The sequence below is a fragment of the Carlito syrichta genome, unplaced genomic scaffold, assembly GCF_000164805.1.
Source record: "Carlito syrichta isolate Samal-C Ts95f unplaced genomic scaffold, Tarsius_syrichta-2.0.1 Scaffold307006, whole genome shotgun sequence".
NCBI classification, from domain to species: Eukaryota; Metazoa; Chordata; class Mammalia; order Primates; family Tarsiidae; genus Carlito; species Carlito syrichta.
The window spans coordinates 68,617-82,786 of NW_007251102.1; the positions used below are offsets into that span (position 1 = coordinate 68,617).

General features: G+C 41.7%; 1 protein-coding gene across 1 annotated transcript in view; it reads right to left on the bottom strand.

Annotated features, from left to right (window-relative positions):
* Positions 1-13,785, bottom strand: part of LOC103266058 (rab effector MyRIP) — a gene marked incomplete at its 3' end in the record, with an annotated part of 72,906 nt that extends 59,121 nt beyond the window's left edge. Inside the window, exons 1-4 of the mRNA XM_008063702.1 lie at positions 13,651-13,785; positions 6,384-6,464; positions 2,030-2,127; positions 1,734-1,814 (exon numbers count right to left, since the gene is read on the bottom strand). Of these exons, the coding sequence (XP_008061893.1) occupies positions 1,734-1,814; positions 2,030-2,119 (171 nt within the window). The remainder of the gene's footprint in view (positions 1-1,733; positions 1,815-2,029; positions 2,128-6,383; positions 6,465-13,650) is intronic.
* Positions 13,786-14,170: the final 385 nt, after the last annotated feature.

Genomic DNA, 14,170 nt, shown 5'->3' on the forward strand with positions numbered 1-14,170 from the left:
ACTCACCTCAGCCTCCCAAAGCGCGGGATTACAGGCTGAGCCACCGAGCCCGGCTGAATTATTGTTTTTCAACACTCCCCATATATAGCCCTTTGCTGTGTGACTTTGCCGTCCCTCTCAATATGGGGAGACTATTTCTTCCAGCCCTTGACATTGGGCTTGACTGTGTAAGAGCTGCTTCGGCCAACGGCATGTAAAGAAGTAGTCAGTGACAGGGTGCCAGGGCTAAGCCTTGGCCTTCATAGGCTCTGCTTGCTTCTTCCTGCTCCCTTGTATGTCTGTCATGGCCATGAGTAGCTGATGTGCCTTCAGTCGGATCCCAGAATAAATAGGCTGCAGCTGACCTGGTCCCAACCCACAGGTTGAAGTGGAGCCATGGGAGATACGTGAGCAAGAAATTGTGGTATCATAAAAAATATTTACAGATGATCCTCGACTTATAATTTTTTGATGGCGAGAAAGTAATATATATTCAGTACAATATTCAACAAATTACATGAGATTTTCAACACTTTATTATAAAGCAGGCTTTGTATTAGATGATTTTGCCCAGCTGTAGGCTAATGAAGTGTTTTCAGTATGTTTAAGGTAGCTAGGCTAAGTTACGATGTGTTAGGTATATTAAATGCATTTACACTTACAATATTTTCAATTTAGGATGGGGTTATCATCTGGCTATAACTCCATCTGTTGTAAGTGAAGGAGCATCTGTATATGGTCTTTGTCCCTAGTTCCTGGAACACAGCTTCAAACACCCTTGGAATTATTTGAGTAATAGGTGTGTCTTTATTACACTAATGAAGTGATTCCAGGTGGCCCTTAGTAGGTAATTTCAGGAAGGGGGATGGTTGCCAGAAAAACCAACTATAGTACATAATTAGAGGGCTGGAACTATCAGCTCTACCCCCTAATCTCTAGAGAGGGTAAAGAAACTGGAAAGAGTAAGTTCAACCAAGCGACTAATCATTTAATCAATATGCCTAATTGAAACTTTTGTAAAAACTCTGCAACTAGGAGGCACTGGGAACTTCTGGTTAGTGAATATACTGGTGTGCTGGGGATGGGGGTGGGGGAGAACACACACAGAAGGCATCATGGAAGCTGTTCACTCTGTCCCCACCCCTGCTGCCCTATGTGTCTCTTCATCTGGCTGTTCATCTGTATCCTTTATATTAAACTGGTAACTATAAGTAAAGCACTTCTCTGAGTTCTGTGAGTTGTTCTAGCAAATTATCAAACCTGAGGTCTGGGATTATGGGAACCCCTGGATTTGTAGTAGACCAGGCAGAATTGGGGTGATATGGGGATACCTGAGACTTATGGCTGGCGTCTGAAGTGGGGACAGCCTTGTGGGGTCTGCACTAATTTATGGGGTCTGTGCTAACTCCAGGTAGTCAGTATCAGAGTGGAATGGAATTTCAGTTCTCAGTTGGTGTCAGAAAATGGGCTGTCAAAGACAGAAAGATCCTTGTTTTGGGGTGGTTGGTTTCTTACAGCAGTAATTAACTGGTACACCGTATAAGGGACAGCTTAGGGTACAGGAGGGTGTGATTGTAAAACTTCTTAGAGCAACCACATTCAAACAGCTTACAATTTGTAGTGCAATGCAAGTGAGAAGGCACAGAAGAAGCAGTATCCAAGACATTCCCCATGTTTGCTCTTCACCTCACCAGAGGCCCTGCTCAGGGATGGGTAAGAAACCGCAGCCATGGGGACTGCCAGGGACCACCTACCTTTTGCAGGATTGTTGTGGCCAGTTCCTCAGTTAGCTCCTCCTTGTGATCCCGCAGGTAACTGGCCTCATTCTGTTTGTCCTGCAGAGGGAAGAGAATGTCTGGGTGATGCGGGTGGATTTAAGGGGACTTGGCAATCACTTTCTCCAGACAATGTTGACCACATGCAGGGGGCGGTGGGGCACAGCTCTTGTCAGGACTATTGTGACACTGATTTCCCAACAACCTATACTTTCTCCTAGAGGCCGGGACTCTGACCCACCCCTCTCCCCAGAGAGGAGCAGGGGAGGCCCTACCAGGCTGTCCCCATATGCTTCTGCTTTGGAAATCGCTTCCTCGATGGCCTCTTCAGCCACCCGTAGGGCCACAGCCAAGGTGTCCATCATACTATGTCCTAGACAAGAAACAGAACATAGAGTGTTTCTAAAAGGGAATGACAAGCAAACTGATTGTTCCACTTTAAGCCCTTCTACTTAAATCCTTTAGGGGCTCCAGGATAACTTCCAAACTGCTTAAAGTGGCACACAAGTCCGTTGCCTGTCCCATCTGCCACACATATCCCATGCTCTAGCTGCCCTCTCTCTTTCTCTCTCTCTCCCCTTCTCCCCTTCATTCCCTCTCTCTCTCACTTCCTCTCCCTCCCCACCTCTTCTCTCTCTCTCTCTCTTCATAAATGTTTTCTGATTCCTACTCCCTCCTGGTCTTCTGCTCTGTAACTCAGCTAGTTCCTAGGAACCCCAAGGATTGGCCCAAGGGTTCTTTCTCTAACAGATCTTCTCAGATCCCTTCAGCTCCTCCCCTGGCTGGATGTGGTTCCAGGTTCTGGGCTTGCTTTCATCAGGGCCAGAAAGGCTCCACCCCTTGTCCTCTTCCCACAGGTCATTTTCAGAAAGTAAGAATTGATCTTATTCGTTGTTGTATCCTAACACTAAGCACTGGTCCAAGCATACAGAGTAAGTTAAAGATGACTGAAAATAGGGCTTAGTATAAGGAAGTAATGGTTCTTCGTCCACTTTTTCAGATAAAGACTATCCTGTCTTTATTTTGTACATATAATGTATCTTTGTGATAATGGAAATAAAAGTTATTAAATGCCCTAAGGACACTGGGATGTGCCTATGATTTAATGCAAATACTAAATTAATGAGATAATTTTTTAGACTGTAAACTGGTATCAATAAAAACACTGGGTCACCTCACAGAGCTTGACCACATGCCAGGTCTTAGGCTAAAAGTTTTACATACATGATCATAGTTAATCCTTACAGTAATACAGCGAGTAGGTACCATGTGGGTACTATTCCACTGATGGTAAATTTGAAGGATAGAGTGGTTAAATAAACTGCTCAAGGCTACACAACAAGCCAATAAGAAGGATAAGATTTGATTTCAGTACTCCATCTCCAAAGTCCTTGATCTTAACCACAAATTGAGACAAATAAAAGCTAACATGATTTTAAAATATAATGCTATCATGTTTTAGCGAACACATTGTTTTTTTGCAAATGCAATAAAGTTCTCCCAAATCAAAGGACTTCCCCAGGTGACAGAATTCTTTTGAAGCTAAGTCCTCAGAAGAGTATTGCTTCCCTCGAGGTACTAGATTTTAGCTTCTTATTTCTGAAAATTTCTATCATCCCTCTCTTAGTTTGCCCCCGAAGTCCAAGCCTCATCAGGCACAGGAGTGTAGGTCTGCAAGGGCTGGGTGCCTGGGTCTCCTTTTTCTTGGTTTCAACCTCCTGTTTCCATTTATAATCTCCTAGTCATGTATTATTTAACACATGCAAATTTCCTGTAAGCTGCCAAAAATTCTTTGAAATGAGACAGGGTGTAAATACATCAATTCATTAATTAATCACTCACTCAAAAAAATCAAGCTTCTTAGCCTCTTAAAGACACAAACATAGACAGAAGTTGCATTTGACAAACATATAAAATCTCCAAAGCCAAACTAACTTTAGCCAAAGTGATCTAGCTGATGAGTATGTTACAGACTGGCAGTCATGACAGAGTCTCATAGGGGTGACACAGCCCGAGTCTCTGCCCACCGTCAGGTGGCTGACTGAGCAAACAGTTTTCCCAATGTTTTGATAACTACAGTCTATAAAATCTAAGTTGTCACCATACTAAATGCTCTCTGGAGATAGACATTGTGTCTCCCCTCTCTCTTCAAGATACCCATCAATGTATTTTTCACAGAAGAGGTCCACAAATTCTTGCTGAATCTAATAAACATTTACTGAGTTACTCCTGTGTGCTTGGCTCTGTGATGGCCCCAGAGATGCCCTGATGGACAAGCAGAATCCTGTGCTTTCCTAGGTATTGGGTGATTAGGCATGTAAGTAGCAACAAGGAAGTATGCATAACTATCTCTGTAATAGGGATAGACACTAAGCCCCACACATCCCTGGAAAGTAAGCACTGGGAGCCATAATCAGAAAGGCTTTGAATATCATAATTATAATTATTGGATGAGAGTGAAGTGGAACACTGGCTGAAAAGTAAAGGCTCAGGCCAGTGTTTAAGAGAGAAAAACTGGAGAGTGTATGAAGGAAAGGTAAGAAGGCAAGATGGCCAAATTTCAGAAGACAAGTTAGATAGTGGGATGGTTCATTTTATATGTCAACATGGCTAGGCTACAGTATCCAGTTATTTAATAAAACACGAATGAATCTAGGTGTGGCTGTGAAGGTATTTTGTAGATGTGTTTTAATGTAGTTAATAAAGTTGACTCTATATAAGGGTGACCCTCAACAATGTGGATAGGTCTCATCCAATCAGTAAAAAGGCCTTAAGAGCAATGACCAGAGGAGAAATTCAGCCTCAAAACTTCATCCTTTACTCCTGACTGAGCTTTCAGCCTGCTGACGTGCCCTATAGATTTTGGGCTTTCCAGACCTACACATTACATGAGCCAGTTTCTTAAAATGAATGCCTTTTTGTCTGTGTGTGTGTGTGTGTGTGTGTGTGTGTATCTCCTATTGGAGAACCTTGACAGATTCAAATAGTCACTAAAATTAACATAGAGGAGAATTTTGAGCAGGGAAGTACTCAGGCCATAGGCTTCAGAATGGAAACGCAGAAGATTGAAAATAGAGCTGACAGGTACTTGGGTGGCTGGTGGAAGTGGGGAGGGGGCTTGAAGGAAAGATCTCTTTGCAAGGTGGCCAAAGTTCAAAAGACAAGTTAAATAGTGGGAAGGTTCATTTTATGTCAATGTGGCTAGGCTATAGTATCCAGTTATTTAATCAAACATGAATCTAGGTGTTGCTGTGAAGATATGTTGTAGATGTAGTGTGCTTAAGAGATTGACTAGGACATGCTGAGGATAAAAATTCTGTAGAATCTTCAGCTGCTCATAGTCAAGCATTAGAAATCTGAGTCTAGAACTCTGAGCTGAAATCAACTCTGGCCATTACAGGCCCACAGTAAGTGGAGGTGTACTGAGATCATATGATGGAGAAGATGCAGAGCAAGGATGACAGAGGACAGAACCTTCATGAATAGGCATCTGCTTTAGTTAGGGTTTTTCAGAGAAACAGAAACAACAGGATATATACAGATACATAGGAGGAAATCTGCTGTGGGAATTCTCTCACGTAATAGGGAGGCCAAGAAGACCCATGATATGCTCTTTGCAAGCTGGAGACCCAAAAAAGCAGTTGATATAATTCAATTCAGTCCAAAAGGGGAGCTAAAGGTTTAAGCCCTAATGTCCAAAGGCCCAAGAGTCAGAAGCTCTGATGTCTGAGGGAAAAAGAAGATGGATGTCCCAGATCCAGAACAGGGACAGCAAATTCACTCTTCCTCCACCCTTTTATTCTTTCTGGGCCTTCAGCAGATTGGACAATGCCTACCCACACTGGTGAGGGTAGATCTTCTTTACTCAATCTGTGATTAAAATATTATTCTCTTTTGGAAACAGAAATAATGTTTTTACCAGCTATCTGGGTATCCCCTATCCCAGTCAAGCTGACACATAAAATTAACCATCACATCACCCAAAAGAGAACAGAGAGAGTAAAGATGAGTTGTGGGTATCACAGGAGGAAGGCAATTCAGGAGGCGCTAGTTGTCAATGTCCAGTACTTTAGAGAAGGAACTGGAGTGATGGAGAAAGTTTTATTTGAAATTAGACGTTTGTTGGGCTTTTAACCACTGCTCTAATGGGACTATTATATTGGCACAAAAAAGTAGAAGTTAATCAGTTAGTGATACATTTGCTATAGGAATATTTTAATATGAGATGCACAAGTGAGTGGATTGATTGTTATGTTCCACTCCAGAAGAACATTTACTAGTTGATCATAAAGTATCATGTGGTTGTGTAGTGAACACAGTTCTCTCTGCCATATTCTGGATATATTCACCTATTTTGATGATGGCAATAAAAAGATGATGGAGACTCACATTGCGGTATAGCAATAGACAGTTGCATCCAGGGGTAGCAATAAAACTGGGAGATCCTGACAGTATCTGAAGGTGTTTCTTTCTTTTTTTTTTTTGAGTTGGAGTCTCACTCTGTCACCCAGACTGGAGTGCAGTGGCTGCTCCCGGCCACCGCAACCTCAACCTGCTGGGCTCCGGCGATCTGAAGGTGTTTCTAATCCTCCAGCTTCCCATTAGCTGTTAAGTCTTAGGTCACTTTACCTTCTGACTGCTTATAAAATGTTGAATCACTTCCAGAAATGCTTCCTTCATTCTCCAGGTTTGAATCAAAAAAGCTTCCTCCTAGAGGAAAGAGAAACAGAGAGAATATGATGATCAAAGGTCTTCAGCACTGTGTCACTGAGCTGGCAGATCACCATTACCTACTTTGAATAAGTTAGCCTTGCAAATAGATTTAGAGAGTCACTGGGTCCCACAATAATGCTACAAATTTTGTCTCATTGTTTTTTTCTTTGCACACTGATTCTTGGCACAACATTACTGTCACCTTCAACTTTCTTCCAATACCTTCTTTGGAGGCATTTTGGAGTCAAAGACAGAACAATAGATTAAAGTCTGAGAGATGTGAGGTCAATTCCTGGAATTGCACATTACTAGTTGTGTGACTTTGAGCAAATTATTTAACCTCTCTAACACTTGGCTTTCTTGCCAGAGAAACAGAAATAGCAATAGCACTCTCCTCTGATGTGTGATGAGACATTGTACATATCTTATAGCTGGAGTCCAAACAGCTGCCTGTAGCTAATACTTTCTTTTTTTTTTCTGAGTTGGAGTCTCACTCCGTCGCCCAGGCTGGAGTGCAGTGGCACACTCATAGCCACCCCAGCGCTGACCTGCTGGGTTCCAGCGATCCTTCTGCCTCAGCCTTCCAAGTAGCTAGAACTACAGGTATGCGCTACCACACCTGGCTAATTTTTTATTTATTGTAGAGACGATTCTTGCCAAGTTGCCTGGACTGGTCTTGAACCCACGGGCTCAGGCAATCCACTCGCCTTGGCCTCCCAAAGTGCTGGGATTATAGGCTAAGCTACCGAGTCTGGCCTGTACTTTCACTATCATCATTCGCTTCTGGAAAAGACCCATGTGAAACAGACCCAGAGTGAGGCAAGGCAAGTCACAGTACTTGGCCTTTTAATTGAGCCTATTGTCTCTTTTCTGGTTTTCTCTTAATTGAACACACAACTCTTGTTATAGTTCCAGCCTGGGAAGAGCAATCAGCTAAGCTCTTTTTAAAGCCCTTTTTAAATTGATTATTTTACTATCTGTGTTTCCATATTAATTAATCAAATGAAATCTTTGAAGGTAGGGATAATGACTTTTTAAAAAGAAAATTGCTATACCCAGGGCCCAAGATGGTACCTAGAGAGTTGGATGCCAGTTGAACATGCTACTTGAGAGAAACAAAATAATAAATATGGGCATTAGCTCATAAAGAAGCAAATGCCATTGATTCTAAGTCAAACTCAGCAATGGACCTTAAATTCACATAACACATTCATGTTTTCTTGGATGGGCTCCCATGAGGGAACTCTGAAGGTATTTGCTGTAGATATTTGTAGCAGGTTTAGTGTTGCCTGTCACAATAATTCAGCCTGACCATATGCTAGTCTCTGTTGGTATTTTTTAACTAGGCTTTCAAAAGCTTCTCAGAAGTCCACTTATTCTAGCTCAGTGACCTTGTAGAAGGGACTTTGTCTCTCTGGGGCTCTGTTCCTTGCTTATAAAATAAAGTTTTAGAATAAGTCATCTCCTCAGTTCCCAGGTTACGCATACATCTAAGTGCAAATATTTCATATTGGCATTGCTGCATCTGGCATTCATTCATTCCTCCAGCAGAGTCCACAAGCACCTACTAGGTGCCTGGCCTTGGGCTAGGTATCAGGAGTACATTGGTAAGCAAAGCTAAAACCCTCCCTGCCCTGAATAGCTTGAGAGTCTAGTGCAGGAGAATCCACTAACCAATGACATATAAATAAATACAAAATGATAAATGTGTGAAGTGCTCTGATGGGGTTGCTCACAGTATAGTGAAAGTGTTCAGCAGAGAAGACTAATCTAGTCAATGAGGAACCAGCCAAGGGCTATGGGGATTGTGAGAGCATCCAGGGCACAGCACTCAGCTTCCACAGAGACCGGCAGTGACAGAACAAGGTGCATCTGAGGACCTATACGAGAGGTGGTGTGGCTGAGCTGCAGAGAGGACTGGAAGCTTGGCTGAGGTGACCTGGGGACCCAGACCACACAGGTCACTGGGCCACATCAGTGTTTGGATCTTTATCTCACCAGGCATGTGAAGCCATTAAAAGTTTCACAGAGGTGACCTGGTGAGATTTGTGCCTCTAAAAGTACACTGTGGCTGTTGTGTGGAAAACAGCTTGGAAGGGGGAGAGGGTGATTGTAAGTGAGGAAGGGCAGGAAATGGAAATGAAAGTCCTGAGTGTGGCTTGCTTCCTGAAATTTACCTGTGATGGGAAAGAGACTGACTGGCAAGGCAATGTGTGAAGGAAAAGGAAGAGTTTGGAAAACAGTAGAGATTTGGGTGTGTTTACAAGTCCCAGTTAAGAGAGTGGTTGAATAGGCAAGAAAAAGTAATCTTGAGATCTTCCTGGAAGGTGGCAGGGATAGGATGCAAAGACTAAGGGAGGGACAGGTAACAGAAAAGGGAGACAGCGCCACGACTGCAGCAGCACAAGGGGAGAAGATGAGGAAGTTCCCGCCTGGTGTACCCTGTCTGTCATGGACGGAGGAGGTGAGGTTATCTGCTCAGAGATGGGGAGGGTGGTGGGGAGTATGAGGAGAGAGAAGATCTAAAAATGCCACTGGGAGACTGAGCTCACCAGAGGATAAGCTCTGACTTTTCATGACTTGAAATCTTCTAGTACTACACCTCTCCTTCTGTTTCCCTTTAAATTCATAGGTGGGAGCATTAGTTTCATTTTGGATGATGCGATTTTTCCCAAGGGCAGAAAGCGATTAAATTGTTCTGGAAAGCACTGACTAAGCAGACAGCTGACATCAAGTCACTGTTTTTCATGAGCTGGAGGAAGCTCTGATTTCATGTGGCTCAGCATTTTCAAAACATCTCATTTGTCAATCAAATCCCAGATGAAAGAGGCAATAGACCTTTTCAAGAATCATGTCAAAAATAAATATAAAATGATAATAAATGAAAGCAAGGTTTATTTTTCCTATTTTACTTATTCAATACTGAATCAAACCATATATTATTTATCCAATTGTCTGAAGAAAAAGTGTATTAATAATGCTTTCACCTTTTCATTAGTGTTTATTTTTAGGATAAATGCTAACAATGCCATAGGTCTATCAGATAAACACTGTGAGCACTCATTATCATTCCACATCATATTATTTATAAATGTGTTTACTTATCTGACTTCTCCATTAGAATTCTGGCTCTGAAATGGCAGTCTTGCTCATTTTATCACCCCCAACTCTTAAACCAGTTGGACACATAGTGGATGTTCAATAAACGTTTACTGACGGAATAAATAAATCTTAGATTGATCTGACAAAACGAATGAGTCTCCTTTTAGGCCTAATCTGGTTACCTGATATGAGATTCAGGAAAGGAGTAAAACTAGCTTGAGAGGGCTGGAAAGAAACTGACAGCAGTATGAGGTGTGTAGGATGGGTGACCAATGAGATTCTGTGTATTAAATGAATTTTCAGGGGACTGAGTATTTTTATGGCAAACTACACTGGTCTGTGTAGTGAATATGTTTTAAAGGCAAAAGGAGTTTTACGCTGAGAGTCTTGGAGGATAACATGTCTTGTGCTCTATAGATTTTGCATATTATGATCTGACAAACAAACTTCTGAAAATAAGTATCCTGAGATGGAGTTGAAGAACACTGCTGAACTAATTATGGTGAGTTCTAGCTGAGGCTCTCAGTCTTTGTTCTATCATAAAACAACCCAGGGAGCTTTAAAAAACAAGTATCCTAGCTGGGCTTGGTGGCTCAGCCTGTAATCCCGTGCCTTTGGGAGGCTGAGGTGAGTGAATTGCCTGAGCTTGTGGGTTCGAGACCCACCCGGGCAGCGAGACCTCATCTCTACAATAAATAAAAAATCAGCCGGGCGTGGTAGCGCATGCCTGTAATTCCGGCTACTTGGAAGGCTGAGGCAGAAGGATCGCTAGAGCCCAGCAGGTTGAGGCTGCAGTGGCCGGGAGCCAGTCTGGGCGACTGGAGTGAGTGAGACTCCAACTCAAAAAAAAATAAATAAATAAGTATCCTGGATCCTACCTCCAGACATTCATGTGAGAGGGATCTCCCCAAAGAAATGAAATTTATTTATTAAAAAATTGTGTTGTTATTCTTGCATATTTCAACTTCAGTCACCTTCAAAGTACTCTCCATTTGATGCAATACACCATTGGGATGCTTTTTTCCATTGCTTAAAACAGTTTTTGAACTCATCAATTTTGAGGTCTTTTAGTGCTTCTGCCATTTTTGGTTTTAGTAAAACATTTCCCTTTGAGGACTTTTAAATCCAGGCTAAACAAACAAAAAAGTCACAGGGACGATATCAGGTGAATAGGGAGGGTGAGGCAAGGGTCATGCTATTTTTGGTCAAAAACTGGTGAACACTCAGGACAGTATAGTCAAGTGTGCTCATAAATCACCCATCATGAAATGAGCAAATGCATTGAAAGAATCCTCCTCCCCCAAAATTCACTGAAGCCGAATGCAGCCTCTCACAACAGCACTAGCTGGTACACTGATGCTGGTGGGCTCCTAGAACACTTATGTAGTGGGGGAAGCCCGTACTACCAGGGCCCACCCTCCAAAAAATAATTTTGCTTTTTTTTGGGGGGGGGGTCCTCCCTTCCAAAAGCAATTGATGAGGAGTGGAAGAAGATTTTGGACATTGGGATGTTTTTCCAAAGCTCCCTAGGTGATTTTAATGTGTGGTCATGATTGAGGATGACAGATGATAAACCTACAAAGGGTGTTAGGTGACAGGTAAAGATTAATGCTAAAGACTGTCTAATCAACTCATACAACCAGGAAGAAGCCTTAAGCCCTGGAAGATTTCTCCACACTTCAGGTGTAATTAAATGTTCTACATGGCATCTAGACATCTCATTGTTTTATGATCATGACTTTATAGGTTTGAGTACCATTTCATCTCATCTCCTGTCTGACTGTCCTCATGTTTATTCAAAGGAAATCTTAATTTAAATGTAGATGCTAATCATATTAAAGCAACTGATTCTAATATTTCTATGAAGTGTCTTGGCATCTATAAAATGCTTTTAAAATTGAACTAGTGCAATATTGATGATTTAAGATGTGCCAGGCAATTCCTAAAAACTCTAAAAATCGACCTTCCATATGACCCTGCACTCTCGCTACAGGGAATATACCCTGAAGAACTCAAATCACTCTATAAAAAGACACCTGCACATGTATGTTTATCGCAGCATTGTTCACAATAGCAAGATCATGGAACCAACCATGCTATTCATCAAAAGAGGACTGGATTTAAAAAATATGGTACATATACACAATGGAATATTACGCAGCCATAAAAAAGAACAAAATCATGAATTTTTCAGCAACCTGGATGGAATTGGAGTTTATAATACTGAGTGATCTCTCACAGAAACAAAGATCTGAGCATCACATGTTCTCATTCATAAGTGGACCTTGAACAACTACTGTAATACTATAAGAAAAGGATTGACAATGGCAGGAAACTATAGGGGGGCAGGGAGGGGAAGGGAGGTGGGATTAAGGGTAGTCAATATCTGTCTGGGGAAAGGGGGCACACCTCATCAATAAGGGTACCTGTATAATGAATATTTTTATACCTAACCCTTAACTGTAACCCACAACTTTAAAATAAAAAATATACATTAAAAAAAATGTACCAGGTATTAACCACACTTTAGGAACACAGAGATAAAGAGGCTACCATCTGCATATCATGGTCTGGCAGGAGAGGCAGCTGTGTAAACCACCACCTGAATGCAATGTGATAAATGATCAGTGCTGTGATTGAGGCTCAGATGAAAGAAGTGGTGAATCACATAGGGCCCAGCACCTAAATCTGCTTCAATCACGGCAGATACTTATTTCAAGCAAGGATTCTCCTTTGAAAATGACACTCGTAAATTTCAAAGTCTTGCACTAGTCCACTTGGGAGTCATGTCTGCCTTCTCCACCTATGGGGCCTTAGAGAGAAAGGGAAAGAAATTGGAATTATGTTCTATAGGAGTCTCTACATGTGTTTGCTTTTTCCCTCAATTTGCATGAAGTGGTAAAGAACATCTACGAGATTTGAATTTGGTAACATTTAAAGGAGTACATGAAACATACTCAGGCATGCACAAGAGAGGAAAGAAAGGATGGGATACAAATGAGTGAGTTTATTCTGGACTGGAACCTTCTTGCGATATCTCTTTGGGCCAAAAAACCACTGTACGACTTTTAAGCTTTTTTCTTTGCCTCCATTCCTAGAGAACATTTTTAAAGAAAAATTAGTAAAAAAAAAAAGATAAAAATAATATGTGCAAACCTGCACTGTTCTCTTAGTTATACTCTTCCTGAGCAGTTTGAAAGACAGATTCTAACAATGACCACCAAAGCCCTAATGATTCTACATGTTTAATGCTTTTATCCTATTTTCCCCGTTGCCTAAGCAGCTAACATATTTTTAGAAAAGGCACAACCAGAGACTTTATTAAGAATACAACAATGTAAAATAATGATGGTGAAAAGGTGCCAAATGAGATAGATGAGATTTTTTTCTCTTCCCTGTTTCTTATGGATAAAAATCATTCACCTGTGTCAGCAAAGTGTGAAAAAAAATCTACCACTAGACAGAAAGAAATAGCCTTTCTGGAGGACATTCTGTTCATATTCTGACAACCATCCCTTTCTACTGGATGGTCTAATAGTACCCCAAAATATAATTTCTCATTATAATTAGCTTGGTTGTCTTAACTGTATTCAAGCTTCCTGAAAGGAAGCTGACATTTCTCTAACATTCCTATTGCATCAAATTCTGGGCCTGGTAAGAACAGAAGTCTGGAGTAAAAAGAAAGGGAAGTGGAGGGCACATCCCCCAAGTGTAGATGTCGTCTCTCTGTAGCCAAGTAAAATGACTTTCTAACCCTTTAATCATCAAGGGATGATGATCAATAATCTATAATTGTTAGAGAATTAGAATTAAAACCAGCTTCATCATTTGTAGAAATACTTTGGTCTTTGCAGCTCCTAACATATAAACTGTAATCTCCAGGGGATACTGGAACCCAAAGAGTCAAAATATAACAGAGTCTCTGGCGTCAGTCCTTCTATTTCTGTTCATCACTAGTGCCAGATATTTAAGCAAATTTCTGGGTCTCAGATGAGAGTGTCCCAGTGTTCAGGGCCTCGAAGCCAGACCTCTATCCCACCAGTTCACCAGAGACTCCTAGGGCAGCAGACAGTGAGAGTACCTAGAATGTCAAAGCATGCTCCACTCTCCAGTCGGTGTTTTCTGTACAAGTTTTTCAGGACCTTGGCACTGCCAAAGCGCTTGAAGCGGCTCTTCACATTATTGTAGAACCATTCCAGAGACTGGGTCCTAAGAAGCCTGAGGAAAATAGAATCAGACAACAAAAAATTAGAATTGTTAAGAGATGAGCTGTGAAATTACTATAATGCTTTGCAACTTTTTCTGTCAAGAGTGGAATTTATTTCTATACCCCTTGAATTTGGGCTGATCATGTGACTTACTCTGACCAAAGTGAGTGGTGGAAGTAGCATTGTGAGTCCTGAGCCCTGTATTTTTCTCTCTTGTTGCTCTCAGGAATCCTGCAAGCATCACCATGCGAATGAGCCCAAGCCAGCCTGCTGTGTGATGAGAGACACTGGTCCAACCATCCCTCTTGCCCAGTCAATCCCCCAAACAGGTGAGTAAGGCCATCGACAGCCAAATGAACGGAGATACTTGAGTGACCTTAGGGGAGACCAGCA